Source organism: Gossypium raimondii, chromosome 5 (assembly GCF_025698545.1).
Source record: "Gossypium raimondii isolate GPD5lz chromosome 5, ASM2569854v1, whole genome shotgun sequence".
In the NCBI taxonomy this organism is placed as follows: domain Eukaryota; kingdom Viridiplantae; phylum Streptophyta; class Magnoliopsida; order Malvales; family Malvaceae; genus Gossypium; species Gossypium raimondii.
The window spans coordinates 13,292,601-13,320,249 of NC_068569.1; the positions used below are offsets into that span (position 1 = coordinate 13,292,601).

Below are 27,649 nucleotides of genomic sequence, written 5' to 3' on the forward strand. Positions count from 1 at the left end.
AACGCGTCTATCAAAGGCGAATTTAAAGAGTTGGCAGAGGCCTTGGCCCCCCCTAAATTTTGTAAAATTCTTTTGAAGGCCCTTTAAGGCGAATTTAAAGAGTTGGCAGAGGCCTTGGCCCCCCCTAAATTTTGTAAAATTCTTTTGAAGGCCCTTTAAGTTTTAAATTTTTTATTTTGATATTATAATTAATGTTTAAAAAATTGTGTTTTTGGCCCCCCAAAGTTTTTTTTAGTTTGATTCCTTTTATAGAATTTATATTTTTTTATGATAAATTTAGTAACATTTTTAGTTTAATTTGGCAAACTAAAATGAAGTAGTATCTAAATATTAATTAAGTAAAACAAATAAAGTTAAATAAATTTAATATAAATTGAGAATTTAACTTAATTTTGTTTTCCTAAATTTTGGTAATTAAGATTATCTTGAATTTAAAAATACCTTGTTAAAGTAGGCTTGAGCCTATTTTGAAAAAATAGATTTTATAAAAATATTTCACCCTCCCCTATCAACAATTCTAGCTTCACTCCTTCGTTTAAGCAGACTCAAATTCACTAGTCCTACTATATTCTTCAATAACAGCGTTATCAATTGAAAAGAGAATTAAATACTCATAACTATTGTTTATTGTTAAATTTTGATTTAATTTTGTAATTTATATATCTTTACATTTGATTTTTATTTTCAACAGAAGCGATGTTGAAGGCAGACATGAAACCTAGGCCCACAAGAGCCCGTTTGTGCCGTCCAAACGTGTTTCACATGCACCATGGACTCCACTCCACGACTCTACATGCAATTATTTTCCAACATAATAATTGAGTTGCTTCACTTTGGATAAATACACTTAATTGTATTCTTTTTATATACACATAATTTAAGTTGTAGTTCTGCTATAATTGTACGTGCAGTTATATTACTATTCATCCAATTAAGTGTAGAGATTAAATTTTAAGTAATTTATATCATTTGATATTTAAGTTTGATGTAGCGCGTATATCATTCAAACTTTTTAGTGTTTAAGTCAAATTTTAGGGTTGATTTCATGAAAAATCATAATTAACCAATAATATTAGTAATTAGCTTTTATTAAATCAACTCTAATACTCAAAAAAACACAAGTCACTAGACTGTATTTAACAAATTAAATACAAAATTAAATAAATTCACAATTAACACTAAATTTATTTTATTAACAAAACCAAAAAATCCAAACCTAATAATATTAGTACTTGACTTTTATCAAATCCAAATTCTAAAACCTGAATGAAACAATAAATATTTGTAAGTAATTAATATTATTTATTGTAATTTTCAAAAATATTAATTATTGTACAAATTAATTTAAATATATAATCTTATGTATTTGAAATAAATTTTAATAGGAAAATAATTATATACTTAATATAATATTATAATATAAATAAGAGTTAAATTTGTCACTTTGGTGGTTTTTATAAAAAAATATTAAAACATTAATTAATTACAAAAATATGGTGGAAATAAATTAATCACAAAATGAAGTATTTGTGACAGTAACTGTGGGTGGCCTAATACATTAGCAGCACCAATGAACTGTTTTAAAAGAATCTGATAGGAAAAGAAAACAAAAAATGTGAAAAATAATAAATTTTTTAATTAATTAGTAATAATATGTAATTTCATGAACCACAGACCACAAATAGGACACGATACTTAGATAAGCAAACGCGAAACACGTTGGGGGTAGGGCAATCCAAGTGTGAATACAGGGATTTGGTCCCCCCACTCCACTTGCATTCTCTTATAAGTTCTTCTGCTCTCAATAGACTTTTCATAAGAAATAGTTGCGTAGTTGGCACCACTACTTATATCTAATATTGACCTAAGAAAATTTCTACTGCATGCAAATGGGACTTTCGAAGTGCTCAAATATTGAAGCTTTAGCGAAGCAGATAAAGGAAGAGATGTTACCGGACATCGATCCTTACTCTTTTGTTTCAGCTTCTGCTTATGACACAGCCTGGTTAGCCATGGTTCCTGCAGATTCCGACCAGACATGTCCCATGTTCAAGGAATGCTTGGAGTGGGTGGTGAATAACCAGACAAAAGAGGGGTGCTGGGGAGAGTGTGTGGACGCCATTGACACTCTTTCTGCTACTTTGGCTTGCGTCATTGCAATCCACAAGTGGAGTATTGGAGCTAATAATATAAAACGAGGTATTCTCTCTACTACGTATACCTAAATATAACTAACTAAATGGTTATTTGGACTTGTACTGTTAATTGATTAATTTAAGTAATAATTCTGTTGAACTTTCAGGATTGGACTTTGTTCAAGAAAATGCTGAGAAGATTCTTAGGAAAACTGAGGACCATTTTCCTCGTTGGTTTACCATAATCTTCCCAGGAATGATTGAACTTGCACGTAAAGTTGGGATCCAACTTGCCTTCCCTTCCCAATTAAACGCCTTCTTGTTAGACATTTTCCACAAACGACAACTCCTCCTTGATACGTAATTGCTCTCAATGGTTCATTAAGGTTTTTTTTTTTTTTTATGTGTTGAGATCGAACCTTAAGCTATATAGTTATTAAACTTGATACTCATTGTTGTAGCGAGGAACTTATCGGCAATCAATATTATCCTCCATTGCTATCGTATCTTGAAGCTCTGCCTCCGTCATATGACGTTAGTGAACGAGACATAACCATGAACTTGAATGGTGATGGTTCATTGTTCCAATCTCCTGCTGCCACAGCAAGTGCTTTCATGGCTACGGGAAATGAACGGTCTCTATCCTATCTGCAAACGGTAGTCGGAAGATGTGCTAATGGAGGTAAGCGAAATTAAACTTTTGTCTCGCATGTAGGCCAAGAGTATTCCGTCTTTTTGCGGGTTCCGCAATTTAACAGATCATAATCTACAAAAACTGATTGGATAGAATTAGAATTCAAAAATTGATATAACCAACATGATATTAGGTTGGTCCATTCTGGCCAGTTAGCCAACTTTAATTATTAAACTTATATAATATATGTATGTCGTAATGTAGACATTGCATTTCATTTTCCTTCTATAAATTTATAGTTTTGGCTTTCTTTACGCAGTTCCACCAACTTTTCCCATGGATGAAGAGCTGATAAGGCTTTGTTTGGTGAATCAACTACAGAGGTTGGGGCTAGCTAACCATTTTACACATGAAATTGAAGAAATATTGGTCCAGATTTACCGGTACTTAAGAAAATACATACCGATCGAGTAACATTAATATTCTTCACATAAAACCCAAAACTTTATTTTGATGTCAAATTTAATACCAAAACTGTCAGGAATTACAAAAGTCTAGAGTGGTTGGATAAAGCAAGCAATAATATTGTAGATGTGGGAATCCAGTTACACAAAGATTCTTTAGCATTTCGACTACTCCGCATGCATGGTTATAGCATATCGCCTTGTACGAGTCAACTAAACCTTCATCTCATGAATTTCTTTTAAATCCGTGCAAGTACATATCTATCTGTTGCTTACGCAGGTCATTTCTGTTGGTTTTTAAATAATCAAGAAGTTAGAGCTCAAATTGAAGAAAATCAGGAATACTTCACAATCAGCATGCTGAATGTTTATAGAGCCACGGATCTTATGTTTCCAGGAGAGAATGAAGTTGAGGAGGCGAGATCATTTTCTAGGAAAGTGTTAGAGAAAATTACAGTGAAAGACAGTAGCTTAGCATCTACCGGCCTGAACAAAATGGTAATCAAATCTTCAGAACAAAGAAGCGCCTTTACAATTTTGTTTTCACCTCTCTTTTCCAACAAAAAAAGTTGGGGTTTCTCCACGGGAGAATCTAGAACAAATTTTAAGGGGCAGAGTGAAATTTTATTTTTTATAGTCTATATCTTTATAATTTTTAAAGGATTAAATCAAACTTTTATAAATTTAGGGAGGTCAAAGTGAAATTTTACCTTTACTAATTTAAATTTTTAAAAAATTTAAAGGCCTAAATAGTAATTTTACATTTTAAGGTTAATATTTATTTGTAACCAATGGATAAGTATTGAGAGTTAAATTGATAAAATTCGTAAATATTGAGTGTTAAGTTTATTAATTTTTTAAAAAATTGAACTAAAATAAAAATTTTGTAAATATTCAATTTTAAATTTGTTGAATTTTTATATTTAGAATCAAATCGATAGAATGTATAAATATTAGAGGGAGATTCACTAAAATATTTAATTTCAAAAGTTTAATAACTAAATAAAAATTAATATTTTGGTGCTAAAATAGAACAAAAGGTATAAATGAAAACATTTTATAGTTTACCCTAAAATTTAATTAAAAAACAATTAATGATTAAAATGGCCTATGTATTTCAAAAGGAATCACAACCAAGATATCACCTTTATAAATATGTATATATGGAAAATGTTTGGTGCACGGTGGTTATTTTAGGCTCTACCATAAAAGTTAAGAAATTGATCAGTGTCCTATAGAAGTATAATAAAATATTAAAAAGTAAATATGTAAAAGGAAAAAAAAAAAGAAACATATGACATTTCTTTAAGATTATTTGTAGAATAAAAAAACACATTATCAATGTGCCAAATACTAATTTATATTTACTTAAAAATGATTTTCTTATCAATAAAATGTGTGATAGGTGGAGCATGAACTGAAATTTCCATGGATCGCTCGATTAGATCATTTGGACCATAGAGCCTGGATTGAAGACATCAATAATTCCAATGTGTTGTGGGTAGGCAAGACCTCCTTCCATAGGTACATAATATAAATTACTAAAATGTTTGAAAATCTTAGAGGAAAATGAATCTTAATTAAACATATCGTTGTTGACAAGACACGTCGAACTCGGATCGAGTTTAAGTATGATATAGATATATTTTATACTTATTTAAGTTTAGTTCGATCTGAAATATGAGTTTAAATTTTTGTTCAAAATCATTCATATTTATAAATAGTCTATCCAAACTAATTTTAGGCCCACCCTTTTATTTTTGAATTTTAAAAATATATTTATATTACTTTTATTCTAATATCTAATAATTTTATATAATTTTCACTTATTAAAATTTTATATATAGGCATTAATATTTACATTATAGTATTATATATTACTATATAGTTAATTTTAAGTGTTATAAATTACACTATATATAAATAACATAATATGTTATAGGATAAATCTCAAAATTGTACATAAACTTTGATTTAATGTGTATACATGAACTTTAATTTGGTGTAATTATACACCGAACCTCTAATTGTGGTTCAAATGTATCCTTGAAACTTTAATTTTGATTTAATCATACACATTTAAAGAAATAAATACATCAATTTATTTTTATATTGGATAAATATATCAATAATTGTGTTAGTAATTTACAAGAATTGGATAAAAAATTCATGTATAAAATTACACAAAATCAAAGTTTGTGTATACAATTGCACATTAAACCATAGTTCATATATAGTTTTAAGATTTATCCTATATTATATTATAAACATTAAAATAGATCACGTTAGGCTGAGCCAAATTTGAATTTTAAATGTTTAAGTCCGATCCCATTTCATATTTTCAACGGGCCTAACTTTTTTTCTACCTAAACTCATTTTTTAGACTAATATTTTTACCAATACTTCTAAATTAGTTTTGAAGGTCCATAACTATATCTTATTAAACATCAAAAACCTTTTGGAAGCAGATTGTCAACCCTGTTAAATGAGAAGCTATTGCAACTCGCTGTGGCGGATTACGAGTTCCGACAGTCGATATACAGGAAGGAGTTGGAGGAAGTGATAAGGTGCTTGTTCTTTCATTATTATTATATGAAATACGAGATTTAGTAATTAAGCAACTCATTGTATGAGTTTATGTATAGGTGGTCCAAGAACAAGGGTATGAGCGACATGGGATTTGGTCGAGATAAAACTACATATTGTTACTTTGCCATTGCTTCCAGCATTCCACTGCCATATGACTCTGAAGTGAGGATGATAATTACAAAAAGTGCAGTTGTGATAACAGTTGCCGACGATTTTTATGATACCGAAGCTTCTTTCGATGAACTGGCCACCCTCACTAAAGCTATTGCAAGGTAATTTTTAACCGCACAACTAGTACCCTAACTTCGATACACTCATAGCAATTGAAATTGTTCTGTAGATGGGATGCTGAGGGATTGAGTGGTCACAGTAAGACTATCTTTAATGCCTTGAATGATCTCGTCAGCGAATTTGTAGCTAAAGTTCGGCATCAGCATGGAATTGATATAACATATGTTCTTCAGCAGATAGTAAGTTTTACAACAAAACTGTGATTCGTTAACATTTTCCCCTAAAAACTTAATTGATGAACTCTTTTTTTTTTTTTTTTACCAGTGGTATGAAACGTTTAATTCATGGTTTGTGGAGGCGGAGGCAAAGTGGAGCATGGGTGGATTTGTTCCGTCAATGGAAGAATACCTTGGAAATGGAGCGGTGTCCATTGCTCTACACACCATTGTTCTTCCAGCTTCCTATCTGTTGAATCCAAGCTTAGCAGACTACAAAATCAGGGCAGGGGAGTACCAGACTGTTACCAAATTGGCAATGCTTATACCTCGTTTACTCAACGATATACAGAGTTATCAGGTGACAGTTACTGAATCTTTTACAAGGCTAGAACATTCATTTCTCTCTTTATATTTAAAAGAGATTGTTGCTAATAATTTCTGGTGAGATGACAGAAAGAAGAACAAGAGGGGAAGCTGAACTACGTTTTACTGTATATGAGAGAAAACCCTGGAACAGACATCCAAGATTCGACGGCCTATGTTCGAGAAATAATCTACAAAAATTGGGGAGAGTTTCTCCAGCATGTTCTAATGGATGGATTGGCAGAAGAACTCCCGAAATCCTGCAAGTTTCTTCATTTATCATGCGTCAAGGTGTTTCAAATGTTCTTCCATTCCAGCAATAGATATGATTCCAACACAGATATGCTTCAAGACATTCAAAAGGCAATCTATATCCCTCTAAATATCAGATCAAAGTAGAAAGCATTGACGTCTGATCATCAGCAAGATTGATCCAAAAGGCAATGTATAAATAAGGCCGGAGATATATTAGGTGACTTAATTTACTCAAATTCGCAACTTCTAAAAATTTATAATTATGTTGATGCTTGCTGAAATAATTACTCTCCATTAGCATTGCAGATTTCAAATTTCGTACTAGTGTTAACATTCATGTTTTTAACCATTTAAAACTTCTATCAATTTAATTCTTAAATTTTTTCATCAATCATATTTTATTTTATTCTAATCACGGAATTCCTATATACACTCGATTGACATATATTTTTACTAAAACAATAAGTTTTTATTGTACTTCCACATTAACTCCTATAGATGGATTGGAAAGTTTTCATCTCCACACCCAATAATGATTGTTTCGGTGATTATCAAATTGGACCCATAACTAAAATAATCATTCATTTTCAATGTATCAGCACCATAACAAACTACTTCCTCTCATACTCATGCAGTTGCTCTTCTAGACATGAAGAATAAACTTGACCAGGTTCCACCTTACCAAACCATTCCATTAACCGAGCATGGTTAAAAAATAATGAGGTACTAATTACCTAAGCTTCGTTTGGCTTCCATATATAGAACACCACTAATTTTGAAATCCTCATTTAACATGGCAGCCCGTACAACCCTCTGGTGGTAAAAATAAAATAAAATTTGATCCGTGAAAAAGTTTAAAGATTAAATTGATAGAATTTGTAAATATAGAGAATTAAATTTGTTGTATTATTTAGAATTAAAACTAAATTGATAGAATGTAAAAGTATTGAGGACTAAATATGTTATTATATTAATTAAAAACGCAATATCATCATTTATGTTAACAATTTAATGGAGGATGACCAAAATAGCATCAAATGATAACGTTAGTGATTAAATTAAAAGCATTCATAGTTAGGTGACTAACTGTATAATTTATCCAAAAATATAACATGGGTAGTATTTAAAAGGCAAAATTAGTGAAAAATGTTGCTTTTTAAAAAAATTAGTGATTTAGGTCTTTTTTACATTATTAAAAGAAATAGGTCGATCTTGAGAATTAAAAGCTGACATGACATAAAGTGTGACCTGTGAAAAGCTCTTTTTAAAAAACACTTTATACGAAACGTGTTTTCTTTTAATCACTTAGCTTTTTTTTGTTGTTGTTGGTTACATGCTTGCATTTTCTACCCTTGGGTCCCGACTTTGAATCCCCTCTAGACTTGATCATGGTCGGGCCACCCCGTCCAATCCTAAAGGCTTGTACGAAAACTGAGAGGGTTTGGGAAAAAATGTAAGCTCAAAAAATTGGTTTGGACAAAAAATAATGCTTGTTTTCTAAACAAGTCGAACCTCAGGTAGAATTTTTCAGCCCGAGCCAGGCCTGAATCAAGCTAAACTTCCTTTATGTTGTCATTTCGCTATTATATTGCTAGTATTTTGTTGTTATTATTTGGATTTTTTATAACTCTTGTTTTATTGTTAAATTTGTTACTGTTTTAGAGGCATTTGCTTGCTAAATTGCAATTGGACTTGTCCATGGGTCGAGTTGGGCCTTGACAAAATTTTAGGCCCATTTTCGGGCTAGGCCCAAGCCTACCAAACGGGCCTAAATTTTTTCTCAAACCCGGCCCTGATAAAAATATTAAAACCCGGACTTGGCCTGCCCGTATTGAATTTTTTATATAATTTTTAATATATATATATATATATAATACATCACAAAACACTAAAAATTTAAAATAAATGTTTCCCAATAAATTGAAAAAAAATTTAAAAAAATCTTTATACTTAAATAACACTAACATGTGTGCAACTTAACAAGCAAATGCCTCTAAAATAATAACAAAATTAACAATAAAATAAGAGTTATAAAATATCCAAATAATAACAATAAAATAGTAGCAATATAATAGTGAAATCGTAACAAAACAGTAAGAAAATAGTAGATTTTTTTTCTCTTTGCAAATTAGGGACGAGACCGACTCAAAAAAGCCTTACTCGAGGCTCGACCCATTTTCTAAACAGACCTTTTTTCCCAAGCTCATTTTTTGAGCCTATATTTTTTCCCAAACCCTCCTACTTTCCGGGCGGGTCTTCAGGCTAGGCCACTCGTCTAATTGCAACTATCTTAGTGTTATTTAAGTATAAAGACTTTTTTTATTATTTATTTTCAATTTGCTGAGAAACATTTCTTTTAATGTTTTTAGTATATTTGATATATTGTATTTTTAAATTTATTTTTATATAAAAATAATTTTAAAAAATTAATACGTGCGAGCCGGGTCAAACTCAAGTTTAGCATTTTTAATCTTAGTTGGGCCAAACCTGACCTAGCTAAGCCCATGATCAGTTCTAATCCCCTTTCATATTTATTTTGTTTTTTTTCTAATGAATATATATATATATATATATATATATATATTCTTAAAAAAATTTATTATGATTTTTTGGGCTTGCCTCATATGGGCCTAATGATTGGGCCCAATGGTTGGGCCTGTGGGCGTTGGATAATTGGATTTTAAATAATTGGATTTTGGACTTGTTTGGGCTTTAGTCCATTTTTAATTCTTGTTTTCATAATAAATTTAAATATTAATAAAATAGTAATAATAAAATTTTTTAAAAAAATAATACAAAAAGTATAAATTACATTTTAGCCCCTAAACTTTTCAAAATTACATTTTGACCCCTAACTTTTCTCTAATTTTTATTTTGACCCCTAATATTTTGAAAATTACATTTGGGCCCCTAAACTTTCTAGAGATTGCATTTTGGCCTCATATTTTTCTAAAATTCGCTTTTGCCTTAAAAGCTTTGCATCCTCTGCAGTTTAGTCCTTCTAGACTTGTCAAATCACCCCAATTAGCAGCCAAGCATGCACTGCCACCTCCATGCCACCTCCAGCTACTCCGGCAGCCTCCCTAGGCCATAATTGCTCTACTGTCACCTGAAGACAAGGGAAAGAAAGCAAAATCAAGAGGATTAAAAAGAAAATTGGAAGAGAAGAGGGGTTCGATTTTAACAGCCAAGAAAAAAAGAAAAAACCAAAAAAATCCAAACAACAGCAAAGACCCAGCCGAGCGACCGCCACCGTCACCGCGGCCATCGCGCCACCGTCGTTTTCCCCCTTACCACCACCTAAAAGCCACAATCAATCAAAAAAGAAAAGCAAAAAAAAAAGATAAAAAAAAAATGCAGCAAAAAAAAACAAAAGAAAAAAAACTCAAAAATTCGGCCGTTCCTTCACCATCACTGTGTCCACCGCCGCGCCTTTGCTTTCCTTCCACTGCCATCACCTACAACCCAAACAAGCAAAAGAATAAATAAAAACAGTGAGCAAAAAGAGAAAAAAAAATAGCAAACAAAAACAACAAAAAGAGTAGCAAAGAAGAAAAACGAGAGAGAGGCGGAGAAGGGGAGGAGCGCCGACCATCGCACCACCGAACAGAGGAAGCTTCAACGACAGCAGTGAGGCTAGGGTTCGGCCCGAAGAAGAAGAGAAAAAAAAGAAATAACAAAAAAGAGAAAAAAGAAAAAAAGGAAAATTTTAAAAAAATATATATAGACAAAAAATTAAACAATCAGTCGGGTTGACCCGACCCGGCCCGCCTTGAAAGCAGACCACCCAGCAGCCCAAAACAACAGCCCAGCAGAGAAAAAAAACAGCAGCAGCTCCCCAGCAGCAGGCCAGGCCCAATCCCAGGCAGCAGCCCAATGCAGCAGGCCAGGCCCAATCAGCAGGCCTAGCAGGCCAGGCAGCCAACAGGCCAACCAGCAGCAGGCCCGTTCCAGCGCCAGCAGGCCCCCAGGCCCGTTCCAGCAGCAGGCCAGCATCCAGCCCAGTGCCGAGCAGCCCAATCTGCAGAGAAAAAAAAGGAGAAAAAAAGAAGAAAAGAAAAAAACCAAAAAAAGCCCGAATTGCGTAGCCCGTTGGATCAAGCCCATAACTTTGGGCTTTTGATAATTTTTTTAATCCATTTTAATTTAGTCCATTTATTTAAATATTGTCTCATTTCAATTAAATTAGGATTTTTAAAATAGTTTTTTTAGAAATATTATTACGTATAATTTTATTTACATTTTTAAAATATAAAAAATCATTTTAATGCATAAGGCAACGAATCGATTTAACATTAAATCTTTGATTTCATCGCTATATTGGGTGAATATTATCGGTTTGTGTTAAAAGCGATACGCCCTTTTAAAAATAAAAAATATTTAAAAATTCTCGTGTTTTAGAAAAAAACTTTCTCGTGTTTTAATAGAATCACGATTAAATATTAAATTGAATCGATTTGACACCGATTCGATGATTTCATCGTTATGTTGAGTGATTATCACCGGTTTGTGTTAAATACGATACGTCTTTAAGGAAAAATCGAAAAATTCGTGTTTCAAAAATCTGTGTTTTCAAAAATTCCGGTATTTCAAAAATTTCCGTGTTTTCAAAAAAATTCTGTGTTTCAAAAAAAATTTTCGTGTTTTCAACAATTTTCGTGTTAAAAAAAATTTGAGTTTTCAAAAAAAAAAAATTCTCGCATTTCATAAATTTTCGTATTTTCAAAAAAAATCTCATGTTTCAAAAATTTTCGTGTTTTCAAAAATTTTCGTGTTTTAGAAATTTGCGTTCAAAATTTCCGTGTTTTCAAAAAAAAATATTGTGTTTCAAAATTCTCGCGCTTTCAAAACAAAGATTCCCGTGTTTCAATCAGATCACGAGTAAATATTTAATTGAACTCGTATTCTTTGAAAATTAAAACAACGTGCGCTTAACGAAATATCAATTTTTGGGCGTCATGAGGGTGCTAATACCTTCCTCGCGCGTAACCAACTCCCGAACTCTAATTTTCTCTGGATTTTGACGTGGACCTAAACTCGGCCTTTTAAAAAGAAAATTTATAAAATAATTTTTTCTATTAAAAAGAGGATTTATTAGGTGTCTGATCACACCTAAAAAAAATATCGGTGGCGACTCTTTTTTTTTTAAATAAAATCGAAACTCTATTTTCAAATTTTCAATAATCAAGTCGACTAGCGCCCGAGCCAAGTTTTTAGGTCGCTACAATAGAAAATGTATTTCGTATAAAAGAACTCATTTTTTTACCACGTTAGCTTCTAACTTTAAGAACGATTTATTTCCCTAAATAATGTAAAAATTAGTTTAAATTGTTATTTAAAAAAAACGACATTTTTCACTAAATTTACCATACTGAAACCATACTTATAAAATCTAAAAATTCTACATATCAATTACTAAATTTTAGAAGGCTGTAATAATAATAACAAATTCTCATATCGTTTAAAATTTTATCCTCTTTTGATTCAAAAAATAATAAATAGAAGCGACGTTAGTTCAAACATGATGCGTAGTTTGAAACGAAATTTGACAAAAGAGCTTGAAGCATGTTTTGTGTGTAGCGTGAAACCCCACGGTATCGTACATGCACTTAATTTCCAACTTAACAAAAATCATGGTTGACTTGGACTCTATACTATTCGTCAATGCATTTAATTATATTTTTTATTTCTTTTATTACTTCCATCTTAATTGAATTGGAAAATTACATAAAATCGAAAATTTATAAAAATAATAAATCTAGATATATATATATATATATAAGTTCGAGTTTGACAAAATTTTTGAATTGACGAGAATATTGGTTATTTTCCAACATATTACTAAATTAATTTTTAAAATAATTATAATTTAATTTAAGATTTTAATTAAAAATTGTGTTAACTTTAATAAAGAGTTATTATTTAGATAGAACTCTAAGAATGAAATATGAATAAGAATTGTGATAATTATAATTATTAGTTAAAATTTGACATAAAAAAGTTGTGCTAATTTTTAAAAATGTGTTTATTGAAGTAAAATATAATTATTACTTGAATAAAACTTTAAGCATCTTAATTATCACTTAATTAGTATTAGAGTTATATATCAATTAATATTTATATTTAGCTTTATAAATAATATTCGTAATTAGAAATATTGAATTAAGTAGCATCTAAGACAAATTATCGGTAATAAAGTTAGAATTATATATAAAAAAGATGATGTAATAAAAGTCATGGTTCTTCAAGAGGTAATATCGAATCGTATTGAAACAACAATGACATGGGAGGGTCATCGAGACTATATTAGTTGATAATGAGGTAATATGGTATTATGATATTATTAGTTTTAACTTTTTCTATAAATTTAAACTATGTGAAGTAATCACTTTTAAAACCATTTCTTTTTTACCTATTTGTTATTTATTTGACATAGGTGAAAAATATTTTATGCATTTATTTGAAAAGAAAGTCAAATTTCAACAATTATTTTTAATCACTATTATTAAATATGTTTATTAATTTAGTTTCAATATCTTTCCTATTTATTACTAACTATGATTATTGCTACATGTTGTTTTACTCATTTTTATTTTATTTTTCAAATTAACGTTATAGTTTACTTTCTTATATGTATATTATTTAAAATTAATTGATTTTAAAATCTAATTAAAAATAAAACGCATAAATTTATACATAACCCATGTAACATTAAAAACTAGTTTTATAATAAAAGCATTTATTTCTTGCAAAATATTTATAATTTTAAACTATTGTTTTAAATTAAACTAAACTTCAAGATTCAAATTTCTTTGGGCAAAACATGAATACACAAAGTGTTAAAATCCACATAAAATTTATATATATGACACCTTATACAATGGTTGAAAAAAACGGGGATAATTTCACAAAACGTCTTCAAACTATGATTAAATTCTAATTCATTCCTAAATTTCAAGATGTACCAAAACAATCATCCTAATCATATCCTTCTACTAGCTTAGATGTCAGCTTTAACATTGATGATAATTAACTTGGATCTAATGTGGTTTGTTTTGTTGATTACATGAAAGATTGGGGCAAATTCTCTTCTTTCTTTCCCAACATTTTCCTTTGCCTTCTTCATTATAAAAAAGAAGAAGAAGAAGTTAGTAGTTATATTATAAACAAATAATTTTATATTTATAATTATTTTCTCATTGTCCTTTATATAAATTCACGCAGAATATAAATAATATTAATAATTTTTTTCTAATTAACTTTCAACAAATCGACTCTAAAATTCAAATACATGCATTGGACAAAAACACAGGTACTGCATTGATAGAAAATGTCAAACCCAAATACTAAATGATAAATTAAGTAAAACAATTTAAATTAACATTTAATAAGCAAATTATAAGACTAATATAAAAATGTAGTATTACTTGTTTTCTTTGTATTTATTTATACACAAGAGGAAAAGGGAAAGTAAAAAGAAATATTCAAGTGTTATATGAACTATTATATTTTATTTATTTCTAAAAGATAAATGAATGAGTATGAACTATGAAATATGTTTAATTCTTATGGACGATAATTAAACCCCGACAACCCAATTTCATAATTAAAAGACTATTCCTTCCACGCGGTTTCGTCTTTCTTTTCTCTGTTGTTTCCATTCTCATGTATAGAGAAGTCGTAGGTTTGATAAAGATAATTTGATTTTTAATTTTTATTTTCGTAATTTGTGTTCCTCTGTAGCAAATAAAGTGACTAATATGCGGACTACTACTGTTTGATCCGCTAATGAAAGGAGAGAATCTGGGTTTAGAGTTTGTCTTCTTTTGTTTTGGTTCGTGTTTTAAATAATATTAGGACAACTTATCTCATTTTAAAAGTTTGACTTTTGACTCAAATCTATATTTAATTAAAATATATATATTTGAAAATGAATTAGAAATTTATTTTCAATACTGAAAATAATTTTTGTTTTCCGTTTTCAAAACTAATTAATTAATTAAATTAAAGTATAATTATTTAAAACACATTACAATAGTAAAACAACAAATTTGAAAGTTATAAAATAAAAATTGCTTCTAAAAGGCCAACCAGAGTAAATTTAATGCATAAAATGAAAATTAACTCTTGTTTTCAAGTTTTTCTATTTTTCCAAAACATTTTTGTTAATGAAAACATATGTTTTAGTTCTCTAGTTTTCACTTTTTCGTTTTCTGAAAAAATCTTTTAAAATCTCTAATCAAACTTGTTTTCTTCACTATTTTCTGTTTTCGAGAATGAATGCACCCTTAATGTTTAGAAATTCAAATCGGATTTTAATTCCCTAACATTAATGGTGAAGAAATTTAAAAGATTCAATTTTATTATTAGTTGATATATTTTGTAGAAGTTGTGGATTTTATTTTTTAAATTTGAAAATTTTAGTTCTCACGAAATGATTACAGTTAGCTTATTAAGTTCATTATTTTCAAAATTTGATGCATCAAGCATATTATCATATGTGTAATAACATATAAGTTTATTATTTTCACATATTACTCACTAAAACTCAATTAATAGATTAATTATTGTCATTTGTGTTAAGACTAAAATTTTAAAATTCAAATAATATATACTTTGAATGACTCAATTGAATAATATGGACCAAATCTACAATAGTGCGTATAGTACAAGATTAATAATTAAATTTAACAAATTTGATCTAATTGTTGTTGTTTAGATCAGAACTAATATTTCAAAATTTGAAAATATAAAATTAAAATACAAAACTAAACTCATAATAATTACAAAATACAAAAGTTACTAACAAAATTTAACCAATTTAAAACCACTTTTCAATATTTTTAACCAATTCATCTATGACGTAACCGTGCTTTTTCTGTCATGATTGCCACGTTATTTTGATTTTTTCTAGAAATATACACCTAGGAAAAAGAATATATATTTTCTTTTAAATCAACTCGACATGTCTGAGGATCGGTTTACTATTTTGCGGAAAAAGACAAAATACGACATATGATCTATCAAAAAATACGTTTTTCCTCATATTTTAAAAATTATATTTTAAATTAAAAAGTATGCTAAACGTCACATCATGTTCAACAGGTTCAGAACTTTTTCTTTTTCTATTTTATTTTCTCAAAAATAGTACTTTATAGGTTAAAAACCTTTTAAGAAAAAAAATAATTAGATATGTCAGGTTAAATTTGAAGGACATGTCAATTTTTTTTTTAATTCGGTCTTTAGGTCGTTTCTAATTTTATTTAGTGAAATAGGTCATTTTTTAAAAGAGCGTGTGAAAGCACGTCCAGTTGAGCACGTTTTCCCTTTAAGTTACAATTTTTGACTTTTTTAATACGATCAATTTCTTTGGTTGGATGGTTAAATGGTAGTGGTTTTATCTTCGAGTCTCAGGTTTGATTTCTCTTTCACTCACATTTATATTTTTTTATTTCATATTGTTTTAAGCTGCTGCTTCTTCTTTTTTAATGAATATTTTAAACATATTAGCTTCTTTAGTTAAATGGTTAAATAATAATGATTTTATCATGTTCAATTTCCTTTTCTAAACACAATTGAAATTTTTATTTCGTTTCAATTTTTATTTTTAATTAATAAATATATTATTTTTATTTTAATTCATCTTTTGAATTAATAAATATTTTATTCATATTCTAATATGTTAAAACATTCATTAAAAAAAGAAGCTTAAAATCTCATGAAATAAAAAATATAAATGTGAGTAAAAAATGAATCAAACTTGGGACTCAATGACAAAACCACCATCATTTAACCATCTAATCAAAGAAATTGATTGTATTAAAAAGTTCAAAAATAGCAACTTATCATCTTTCCATGCACCCAACGTTAGAAGAAAAGAGAAGAAAAAAGTTTTGCTTTCTTTACAATTTGGTCCTTTCACCAAAAATTCACTATTTTCACCTAGAAATCAAAAGAATTTCCATAGCTTCCAAGAGAGAAAAATAACAAGGAGACAATGGGGAGATAGAATGTCAAGTTAGATTCAAGAAGTAAAAGCTGGAAGAGAGAGAAAATCAAGTTAAAGATTAAAATCAATAGCACAAGGTAAGAACATCAAGATTTCAATATATTTTTAAGTTTGTTATTGTTGAAATGGCATGGAAATGATGTTATAGTAGAGTTTTATTAAATAAAGTCTTATGTTCTTGATATATTAGTGAAGGGAAATAAGTGAAAATGATGGGAAATATTATAGAGAAAGGGAATTAGGGAGTTATAAACTTAGTAATCAACATCTTGCACCAAAACAGTTTTGGACAGCAGCAGTAGGTTAACTTTGAAAAATCACCATAAATTGTGAAAATCTAATTAGAGGATGAAAAAAATGTGGAATTAAAGCTTATTAAGTCTAGTTTCTCATAGAAGAAACGGTGTAAGTAATAAAATTTAAATCATGAGATATAATAAATTTTGTGAGACAAGGTCAGAATGAATTCGGGTTCCCCTGTTCTGACTTTGGAAAATCATCAAAAATTGAATAAGAATAATTAGAGACTTAAATTTATATTTTGAAAATCCTGAATGGGTCTATTTTCAAGAGAAACAAATGGTAACATCATCCGAATCCTGTACGAGGAGATAATTAATTTTTAGTGAAGAAGGGTCGGAACTGTCAGATAGCAGAACAGGGATGACTTTAAAGAATAAATTGTACTTATTGGCTAAACCAAATATTCTGAAAATCTTATGGTAAGAAGATATGTGAGTCTAGTTTCATAGGAATTTATTGAATCTTAATTTGGAGTTCCGTAGCTCAAGATATAAATAATTTAGTGACTGTGACTCAAGTGGACAGCTTTGAATGAACAAATAAATACTGAAATTATAGATAATGTTACATATAAGCATGTTATATACATTAAGGATGTGGAATGGAGAGGAGGAGGGGGAAAATAAATGATTATTCAACTAGCATGAGTTCTCATTAAAAATGGTCAATTTGCATGTTTTAGGTTTAAGGACTAAATTGAATAAAAGTAATATTTTAAGGGTAAATTGGTAAAGATGTCAAATAGTGACCAAATTGTATGAAATGAATTGTTTTTTTATTTAAATTAATAAATTGAATGAAATATTAATTTATATCAAGATTGAGTGGAAATTCGAGGAAAATAAAAAATTACCAAAATGTCCCTGAATTTTGGTATTTCTGCAATTTAGCCTGGTAAGTTCGTGTAACTTGAATTATATTCTTAGATGATTGAAATATATATATTGGATTGAGAAATTGATTTGAATTTTGAACATGAGAAATTGTGAATTGAATGAAATGGAAATGAAGTTTTGAATTACATGAGTAAATATTGGGTCTCGTAGGCCCTATTTGTTATGAATATAATATTTTGAGGATATGTTGTAAAGAATTATAAAAGCACGTTAATAATTTGAAAGTTTTAATTCGGATGAAATTTTGTAACTCGGTTTAATACGTATGCAAATGTATGTCTTCTAGTAATGCCTCGTATCCTATTCTGGCGTCGAATACGGGTAAGGGGTGTTACAATGTGACATCACCATATTCGGTCATAACGTTTAGACCGAGTTTGGGGTGTTACAAATATAAAATATTATAAACTTAAAAACAGGTCGGGCCGGGCTTGGGCTTGAAATTTAAGCCCGAGTCCAACCTATATTTTAAACGGACCTAATTTTTTCGCCCAAACTCATTTTTCGAGTCTAATATTTTTTGCTTAAACCCTTCCAAATTTTGAATGAGTCTTAAGACCTGAACGAATAACCTAACCCATTAATACCCCCTAGTCTTTTTCGTTCACCATGACATGATTGCATCCACCTCTCAACCCAAACTAGAACCTGCATTCATTTGAGATAATATATAAAATTCATTAACAACCTTTAGATAAACTTTATAATTACAAATATAGTTATAAAATAGTAATATATAATAAATCAAATTTTTATCCCGTACAATGTAAGGGTTGATTGTGTATACAAATTGAAATATTTTAATAATTTTGAAAATTTTAATTGAAGTTTTAAAAAGATTGGTATGGGCATTGCTGCCAATGCAAGAGAACGTGGGTTTGAGTGTACTGAAGAATATTATCCTCCTATTTATGGGTTAAAAAAGGGCTATGGGTACTTTTAGGCATTGTGTCAAAAAATATATATAATCGAAACATTTAATGAGATTATTCAAAAAAAATCCAAAAACAAAAATTTCAATTTTTATTTAAATGAAATTTCTATTTAAATAGAGTAGAATAGAAAATATATTTAGTTTGAGTACATGTAAAATAAAGATCTGTAAATAGAGAATAGAGATATGTATTTTCATAAAATATTATTTCAAAAAATAATTTTAGATGAGATGAGAGTGGAAAAAAAGAGATATGAGAGAAAATAGTGGGACAAGAGAGGAAACTATAGTGGGACAAGAGAGGAAACTATGTAAAATAGAATAATAGATATGGAAAATAGAGATATGTATTTTCTATAAAATATTAAATTTCCTTTCATATTTCTATTTTTCATATATGTTATTATCTTTCCTTTACTATATTTGATTTTTTGTTTTTCATACTCTCTTTTTCTTTTCTATTCAAATTTCCTTTCTTTTTCTCAATTGAAAACCCGAGTCGCCATGTTCAGTTTTTTTTTCCCTTTTTTTTTTCAATTGAAAACTCTAGTCATCGTACTTAATAGCCACCGAAGAAGAGATTTCCTCCTTCTTGTTGACTTTTATGGTTCATGTCCCCATAACTAGCTCCAAATCTTCTAAAACAATAACTAAAGCTTCGAACTACTTTTTTTAGTATAGTCTTTTTTAAATATCACTAATACCGCCTAACACGATGGCTATACTTAAAAAACATATTTTTTAAAATTTTAACGGATGCCACTTGACATAGTGGTGGCACCCAAAAAATATTTTTTTAAATGCCAATAATTGATTAATGATAAGGGGCGGTGTTGTCAATGTATTAAGCAGCACCGATGATCACTATAAAAACCGAATCATTTACGTACATAAGTGTTAACTTATTATTTTCATTAACAAAAATAATCGTCAGCAAACGTTAACCACGTTGAGGGGAATTTAAAGAGGGACTGCAGCATTTGGGCTCCACTCCACTTGCATCCTCTCCAAATCCCACTTTGTTTACAATCGACTTTTCATTGAAAAATACATAATTTGATTTTTCTTTAAAAGCATGCATAATTTGATAGTTTAATTTAAAATTATGTCTTCCACTTATTTTGTTTAAAGAACTAATGGCATCCAACGGGAACACATTGCAACGAGATTCACGTGTGGGAGCTCGACAATTTTTTGTGGAACACGGTCTGCGGGAACTACAATTACTATAAATCGTACCACTACTCATTGATCTAAGAAATTTGTAACACTTTAAAGTTATCGGATTTCGGTTGATTACATTTTCTCTGGAATGGAGCTTTCAAAGGATTCAATCGAAGCTTTAGTTAAAATGATGAAGGAAGAGACGTTATTGGACATCGATTCTTACTCTTTTGTTTCACCTTCTGCTTACGACACTGCCTGGTTAGCCATGGTTCCTGCAGATTCGAACCAACCATGCTCTATGGAACCCATGTTCAGGGTTTGCTTGGATTGGGTGCTCAAAAACCAGACCCAAGAAGGGTTTTGGGGAGAGTGTGACGCTCATGGCAACCCCACCCTCGAGTCTTTGCCTGCTACTCTGGCTTCTGTTATTGCTCTCAAAAAGTGGAATGTGGGGAAGGAAAATGCAGAGAAAGGTATTAAATCAAATTTCGGTGGAAAGTGAAGCATAATTATTCTCTGGCATGTGTTATTGCTCTCCAATTACCCTTTTAACACGCAATTCTTTATTATGATAATGTGTTTCAGGACTGGCTTTTATTCGAGCAAACGCAGAGTATCTCCTAGCAGGACATCAAAACCAGTTTCCTCGTTGGTTTGCCATTGTTTTCCCTGGGATGATTGAACTTGCACGTAAAACTGGCCTAGACCTGGACTTCCCCCACCATTTGAAAGGGTTGTTGATGGATATTTTCTTTGAACGAGAACAAATCCTAGAAAGGTTATTTGTAAACCAGAACCTAAGTAATTCATAAGCGTTATTAATATGTATAGTTAAACTGCAAAATTCATCAATTAAGGTCCAACTTTGTTTTTTGTTGGGGTAGTGATAAGGAACTTGCTGCTGGCGGTGCCTATCCTTCATTATTATCATACCTCGAAGTGTTGCCTTCATTGTACGCCGCTAATGAACAAGAAATAATGAAGAACTTGAGTGGTGATGGCTCATTATTCCAATCCCCTTCAGCAACTGCATGTGCATTCATGGCTACCGGGAATAAAGACTGCTTAGCTTACTTGCAATCGCTAATTGAAAAATGTGGCAATAATGGAGGTAAAGTAGGCATCATAGTCGTCATCTTTATTAGTTTTTTTTTGGCTTCGAATTTTTGGCTATACCTTCACAAAAATTTGTTGTAGTCCCGCCGACGTATCCAATGGATGAAGAGCTAATAAAACTTGGTTTGGCCAATCAACTTGAACGGTTGGGATTGGCTGAACATTTCACGCAGCAGATTGAAGAGATTTTGACCCAAGTTTACCAGTAATGACCCATGCACTGCTTTATTTATTTCATTTTAACACACACGTTAAAATATTTTTACAAATTAATGACGGTAATTTTCAGGACTTATACTAAGGAATCATCATCAGAGAAAAGCAATAGTGTTGCTTCAGTTGCAACCCAACTACAAAAGGACTCTTTGGCATTTCGACTCCTTCGCATGCATGGTTATAACATATCCCCATGTAAGTTTTTGGCTTTTTTAACCAAATTTCATGCAATATAGTGCAATGGACGTGATCTTTTTCAAACTCTAAATCCATGGTTTTCCATATGCGTGCAGGGAGCTTGTGTTGGTTCTTGAATGATGATGAAATTGTAGATCATATAGAGAAAAATCAGGAATTTTTCTCAAGCGTGATGCTTAATGTTTATAGAGCCACGGATGTTATGTTTTCCGGAGAATACGAACTGGAGGAAGCAAGATCATTTTCCAGGAAAGTTCTGGAGAAAGTTGTAAGTAAGGGAACTGGATCAGATAATGACGTTTTTACAAAATCGTCCGCCTTTCAGAGAATGGTATCCTATTTTGTTGCCTCTTATAATGAAATGGTAATTGAATTTGTGAGGCACATATATACTAAATATGTGCAATGTGGGTTTGAATAGATGGAGGAGGAGCTGAGTCTTCCATGGGTGGCGCGATTGGATCACTTGGAACACAGAGCGTGGATTGAACAGAATGAGATGAATGCTTTGTGGCCAGGAAAAACCTGCTTTCACAGGTACAAGTACTCGGCCATCGCAACGGTGCGAGACCGTCTTTAGCTCGCCCCAATCTTAAATAGACTTCCGTCCCTATCTTGAATTTAAAAATATAAATAATTTTACGAAACTTTCTGATTTCGCTATCTCAAATTATTACATATTTTTTATATTATTTTATTTTTCATATGAAATTAAATAAGTTATTAATTAGGCTTAATGCACCGTTTAGTCTCTAAAGTATGTCATTTTTTCAATTTGATCCGTTAAACTTTTTTTTTCTCATATCAAGAACCAAAGTTATTCAGTGTTCCTAGACCTATAATTAATTAAGAGTATTCAATCGGTTAACCGACCCAAAGTACCATTAACTGAATTAACCAATCCTTTTAAATCTTTAACCGTTAATTGAACTAAACTTTTTTATTAATTCGGTTAGTTAATCGAAATTTATATTTATATATATATTTAGTTAAAAAAGTATAAAACATATAAAAAATTAATCAAATTAACCAAATTTAATATATGTAAAATGTATATAAAAAATATAAAATTTCAGTTAATTCGATTAATTAACTGATTTCGTACTGAATAAACTGTTAATCGAACTTTCAAAAATTTATTAACTGACCCCAACCAAATTAATTCAGTTAATCGATCGATAATTCGATTTTATCCAAAATTTACGCACCCCTACCTAACATTATTGATGCTCACAATCCTTTTGTTGTTAAAAATAACTCCAGCCAATTGTGTTCCGTCATGTCATCTGATTTTGTTTAGAAATCATAAAATTATAATAAAATTATAAAAATTACTGCACATTATTAAAATGATAAAAAAAAACTTACAAAAATTCACTGGAAATTATAAAATGGTAAAATATATATTATATATTTTATGTAAACGCTTAAATTGGATTTAAGATTAAATTTTAAAAATAAAATTATTATACTTTTACATAAAATTTAAAAATATAAAATTACTACAATTTTTTAAAATATATTAAATTTGTTAAAAATTGTAAAAAAAAAGTCCAAACCAAACGTAAGCAAGTAAAAGAAATTCAATCCAAGTTTATTTGAGCTATCGTGAGCAGGGTTATGTACTTGGATTTTTAAAATAATATATTTTATAATTTAAAGATTTTTAAAAATAATTCATGATTATGACATTGTGACATCATGTGACAACGAAAATTTTTTTAATGGCAGAAGGACACAAAAGTTAAAAAAATAAAGTGAGAAAAATGATATAATTAAAATGCTGAATTATGCATTAAAATGTTACCAAAACAAAGTAGTTAAAATGCAACAAAATATTATAAAATTCTAAACCGAAAATATAAAATCATTTACTGAATTAAAAGAGGATATTTTGATGAATTTATTGAGTCAAGTTATATGGGTTTGATCTACACCAGAACACGAAAATTGGAAAAATAAAAACAAAAATTGGCTTGCTGAGTAAGTATAACACTGAATTGCCGGTTTTCAGGATATCAAGGGCTAAAAATGAAAAGTTAGTGCAACTTGCTGTAGCAGATTATGAGTTTAGGCAGTCAATTTACAAGAAGGAAATGGCTGAATTGAAAAGGTAAGGAAAACTGAATTCTTCTTCTTCTTCTTCTTTTTCTTCTTCTTCTGACAGGCGCTTGTTTGTTTAATGGCAACAGCTGGTGTCTGAAATGGGGTCTTAGTGATATGGGATTTGGTCGAGAGAAAACCATGTATTGCTACTTCGCCATCTCTGCCAGCCTTTCCCTGCCTTATGACTCCCACATCCGAATGCTGGTGGCCAAAAGTGCTATATTGATTACGGTCGCTGATGATTTTTTTGACATGGAAGCTTCTCTAAATGACCTTAACATCCTCATTGATGCTGTTACAAGGTCATTAATGCACCAACAATAAAAGCATAATTAATACTAGATTATTTGGGAACGTGCTGAATACCTTTAATTGTTGATAATGGTTGCACATAACAGATGGGATGGTACAGGAGTAGGCGGGCACAGTAAGGCCATCTTTGATGCCCTTGATAATCTTGTGAAAGAAACTGCTGAAAAATATCGGCAACACCAAGGAACCGATATAACAAGTTATCTACAGCAAATAGTAAGTGGCGGTTTTGCTCGGTTGCGGAATTCTTAAATTTTCATTTACTCTAAAGTAATTCGGTTTCATTCTTTATTTTTTTTCATTTTAGTTTTGGATTTTGTTAATTTCATCGAGTTTAAAATTTTTAAAAAAAATTAATTTTCCAACTAAATAAAAAATAATCAATAATATTTTTATATAAAAATTTAAAACTATTTTCACTATTTTAAATATAAAATATTTATTCACTTCATTTATTTGAAACAATAACTTTTTGTTCAGTTTAAACAATTGCAATTTTTTAATTTATATTCCGAAAATCATCAACACACCACAGTTGAATTGGATTTTGAATTTCCAGGTTTTTTTGGTCGGCGCTAAGTGAAACAATGTTGAAATTAGGCACTGTCCAATCTGATTAGCATGTCAATAACATTAACGAAATAAACATTTGATGCAGTGGTGTGAGACATTTGATTCATGGCTTATGGAGGCCAAATGGAGCAAAAGTGGATACATGCCATCAACTGATGAGTACCTTCGAACAGCCACCACATCTATCGCTGCACATACACTGGTTCTTCCGGCTTCATTCTTCCTGAAATCAAGCTCGCCGAATGCTGAAATCAGCCCCACTGCCGCCGAGTACAAGACCATTACCAAACTCACCATGCTTATAACTCGTTTGTTGAATGACATACAAAGCTACCAGGTAAATTGTAAAACCCCTGCAATCCTTCCTTTCATCTAAAACCTCTTTGTATTCATAAGGAAGCTAATTGTGACAGAAGGAAATAGAAGATGGGAAAATGAACTACGCATTGCTTTACATGAAGGAAAACCCGGATGCAAACATCGACGACTCGATCACCTTCATGCGGGACTTGATCGACAAAAAGAGGAAAGAGTTATTTAAGCATGCTTTGATGAACGGATTAAGTGATTTGCCCGTTGAATCGAGGCGACTTCACTTATCGTGCATGAAAGTGTTTCAGATGTTCTTCAACTCCAGCAACCGGTACGATTCCAATACAGAGATGATTCAAGACATACAAAAGGCTATATATGTTCCTCTAGATGTTGGGACATGGAAGCCATTGGTTCCTCTTCCTTCACTGTCTGGTTCGAACAAGGAACTTCAAACAACAATAAGTTCTCAGCAGCTTGTTATACGACCATTCAAATATCAGAAGAGAAGAATTATAGGATACCAAGCTTCTTTGCCCATTGCTAGGCGCGGATATGTTAATATGTTTATCACTCCAAGTTTTAGGTTGTCCTTCGCCTAATCAAATAGGTCAAACCCTGCATAGTTTTGGGAACAATAATGTATAATAGAAATAAAGTGTATATACTTCCCTTGTGGAGGTGGATCCCTGTTGAATTCGTTGAAGAAGACGAAATATGTGTTAATTAAATGAATGTTTATGGTGGCGCATCCAATAGTTTTAGTGTCCTCTACACAAATAAACAGTGCTTTAATGATAAAAAAACTAAATAAGATATCAGTATTTTTAAGTTACGAAAGTTATGTGTTTTGAACACCGTGTGTTGATTTGACGATCATGGTGTTCATCACCCCTAGGTGTGACCTGAGTTTGAGTCGTCCTAATCATGTTGTTATTAGGACTTTACCCTCCCTCTTATAATTTACCTATTTCATAAATCCTTTCAAAATTTTATTTTATTAAAAATAATTTTAAAATTTTCATTGAAATAATATCTTAAATAAAATTTATTAATTTTTAATTCATTTAAAAATAGAATTAATTTTACTAAATTTGAAGATAAGAGAATGTTATAAAAATTATAATTTAGTAAAGAGTGTACTTGTTATTTTATAGATGAAAAGTTGTTATAAAAGTTAAAAATAAAATATAAAAATCAATTTTACAACAAATTTAGTTGTTATAATTAAATGGAGGGAGATTATTATAGAGAAGAACAACTATATAAAATTTTCAACAAAAATATTAAATAATATAAATAATTATAGTTTAAGCTTGAAAATATTGAGTTGATTTTATTTTAATAAAAATATTATGTTATCTTTTAAATATTTATATATTCAAACTATCATATAATTTTATCCAAAATTATTTAAAATAATATAAAATATTATATTAATAAAATTAAAGCTAAGAAATAAATAATTTCTTTTGTAAATCGAAATATATAATTAATTTAGTATTTAAAATTTACATTTATTTAGTATTAAAATTTCTTTTTAATTTACTAAACAACACCTTTTTTTAATTTGATTTAGTTATTGTTGAGCTAATCTTACACTATCGAACAAATGAACAACTTTAATACTCAATTCGAGTAGCTTAATTAAACTTTTATTTATAATATATTTATAATTTTTAAAAATTATATAACTACTTTACGCCAAAGACATATACACTAACAACCCCAAATTCCAAGAATAATCATCCAAATATGTATTTAGTTCTATTTTGGTCACTTAACTATTAATTTTTTATTTAATTACTTAAACTTTTTAAATTAAATATTTTAGTCACTCTCCTATTAGTTACTGTTAACTTTAACATAAGTTTAACATGAATTTTTTATTGACCTAATAATATATTTAGGCCTCTAATATTTATACATTCTATTAATTTGATCCTAAATTAAAAAAAAACTAATTATTTTAGTCTAAAATATTCTCACATGCCTACATCATTGTTAAGCTTTTTGATTTTTCATATTTGTTGGTATACTTTACATCTGGGTTTTTTTATTGTTGTATTTGTTTGGCTATATTAAATGTTTAAGAGGGATTGCATATACAAGAAATGGAGCTTTTGTGGGTGACGTTATCCCGAATAGAGATGCTAGCCAACATTTTTCCCCTTTTGGTCCCATTTAAGGAAAGAGATTGAGTTAGGGGTGAGCATTCGATCGAATCGAATCGAATCGAATCGAAAATTTTCAAGTTAATCGAGTTTTCGAATCTCATTTTATCATTTTAACTTTATTTGAAGTTTTCTCGAATCGAATCGAATATATTTGTTCGAGTTAAATTTTAAAAATTAATTTTGGGTCCTTATAACCATTGTCACCCATCGTAATAAAATTTGTCCACCTTAATCAAATTTTTATTAACTTTCATCACTTCATAATTTATTTATTAATTTTTATATCTTGGTTAGCTTCTTTACTTGCTTAATTGTTTCAATTATCTTGATTCTTGTCACTATGTATTGTAGAATTAAAAATATACTAAATGTAAAAATATAATTTTTTAATAAAAGTTATTTTAAAAATAAAATGTGAAATTTATACCAATATAAAATTTT

The 27,649-nt window shown here is 29.8% G+C and overlaps 2 protein-coding genes across 3 annotated transcripts; both read left to right on the forward strand.

Moving 5' to 3' along the window:
• Nucleotides 1-1,820: 1,820 nt before the first annotated feature.
• LOC105770993 ((E,E)-geranyllinalool synthase) lies at nt 1,821-7,280 on the forward strand. The gene is made up of 12 exons (XM_012592379.2): nt 1,821-2,199; nt 2,303-2,495; nt 2,597-2,817; nt 3,089-3,212; nt 3,311-3,435; nt 3,514-3,731; nt 4,639-4,757; nt 5,702-5,800; nt 5,879-6,094; nt 6,163-6,292; nt 6,378-6,629; nt 6,725-7,280. Exons 1-12 carry the CDS (start codon nt 1,884-1,886, stop codon nt 7,031-7,033), a joined length of 2,322 nt encoding a protein of 773 aa, XP_012447833.1. The 5' UTR covers nt 1,821-1,883; the 3' UTR covers nt 7,034-7,280.
• Nucleotides 7,281-20,271: 12,991 nt separating this feature from the next.
• Nucleotides 20,272-25,782, forward strand: LOC105771165 ((E,E)-geranyllinalool synthase). 2 transcript variants are annotated; one of them, XM_052631688.1, is made up of 12 exons: nt 20,272-20,671; nt 20,784-20,976; nt 21,083-21,309; nt 21,396-21,519; nt 21,604-21,725; nt 21,824-22,059; nt 22,150-22,265; nt 23,743-23,841; nt 23,921-24,136; nt 24,233-24,362; nt 24,805-25,056; nt 25,136-25,782. In XM_052631688.1, the coding sequence occupies exons 1-12, from the start codon at nt 20,344-20,346 to the stop codon at nt 25,631-25,633; spliced, it is 2,541 nt and encodes an 846-aa protein (XP_052487648.1). In that variant the 5' UTR covers nt 20,272-20,343; the 3' UTR covers nt 25,634-25,782. The 2 variants fall into 2 exon arrangements, with proteins under 2 accessions (XP_052487648.1, XP_012448032.1); XM_012592578.2 differs by having other exon boundaries at nt 20,274-20,671; nt 25,133-25,782.
• Nucleotides 25,783-27,649: the final 1,867 nt, after the last annotated feature.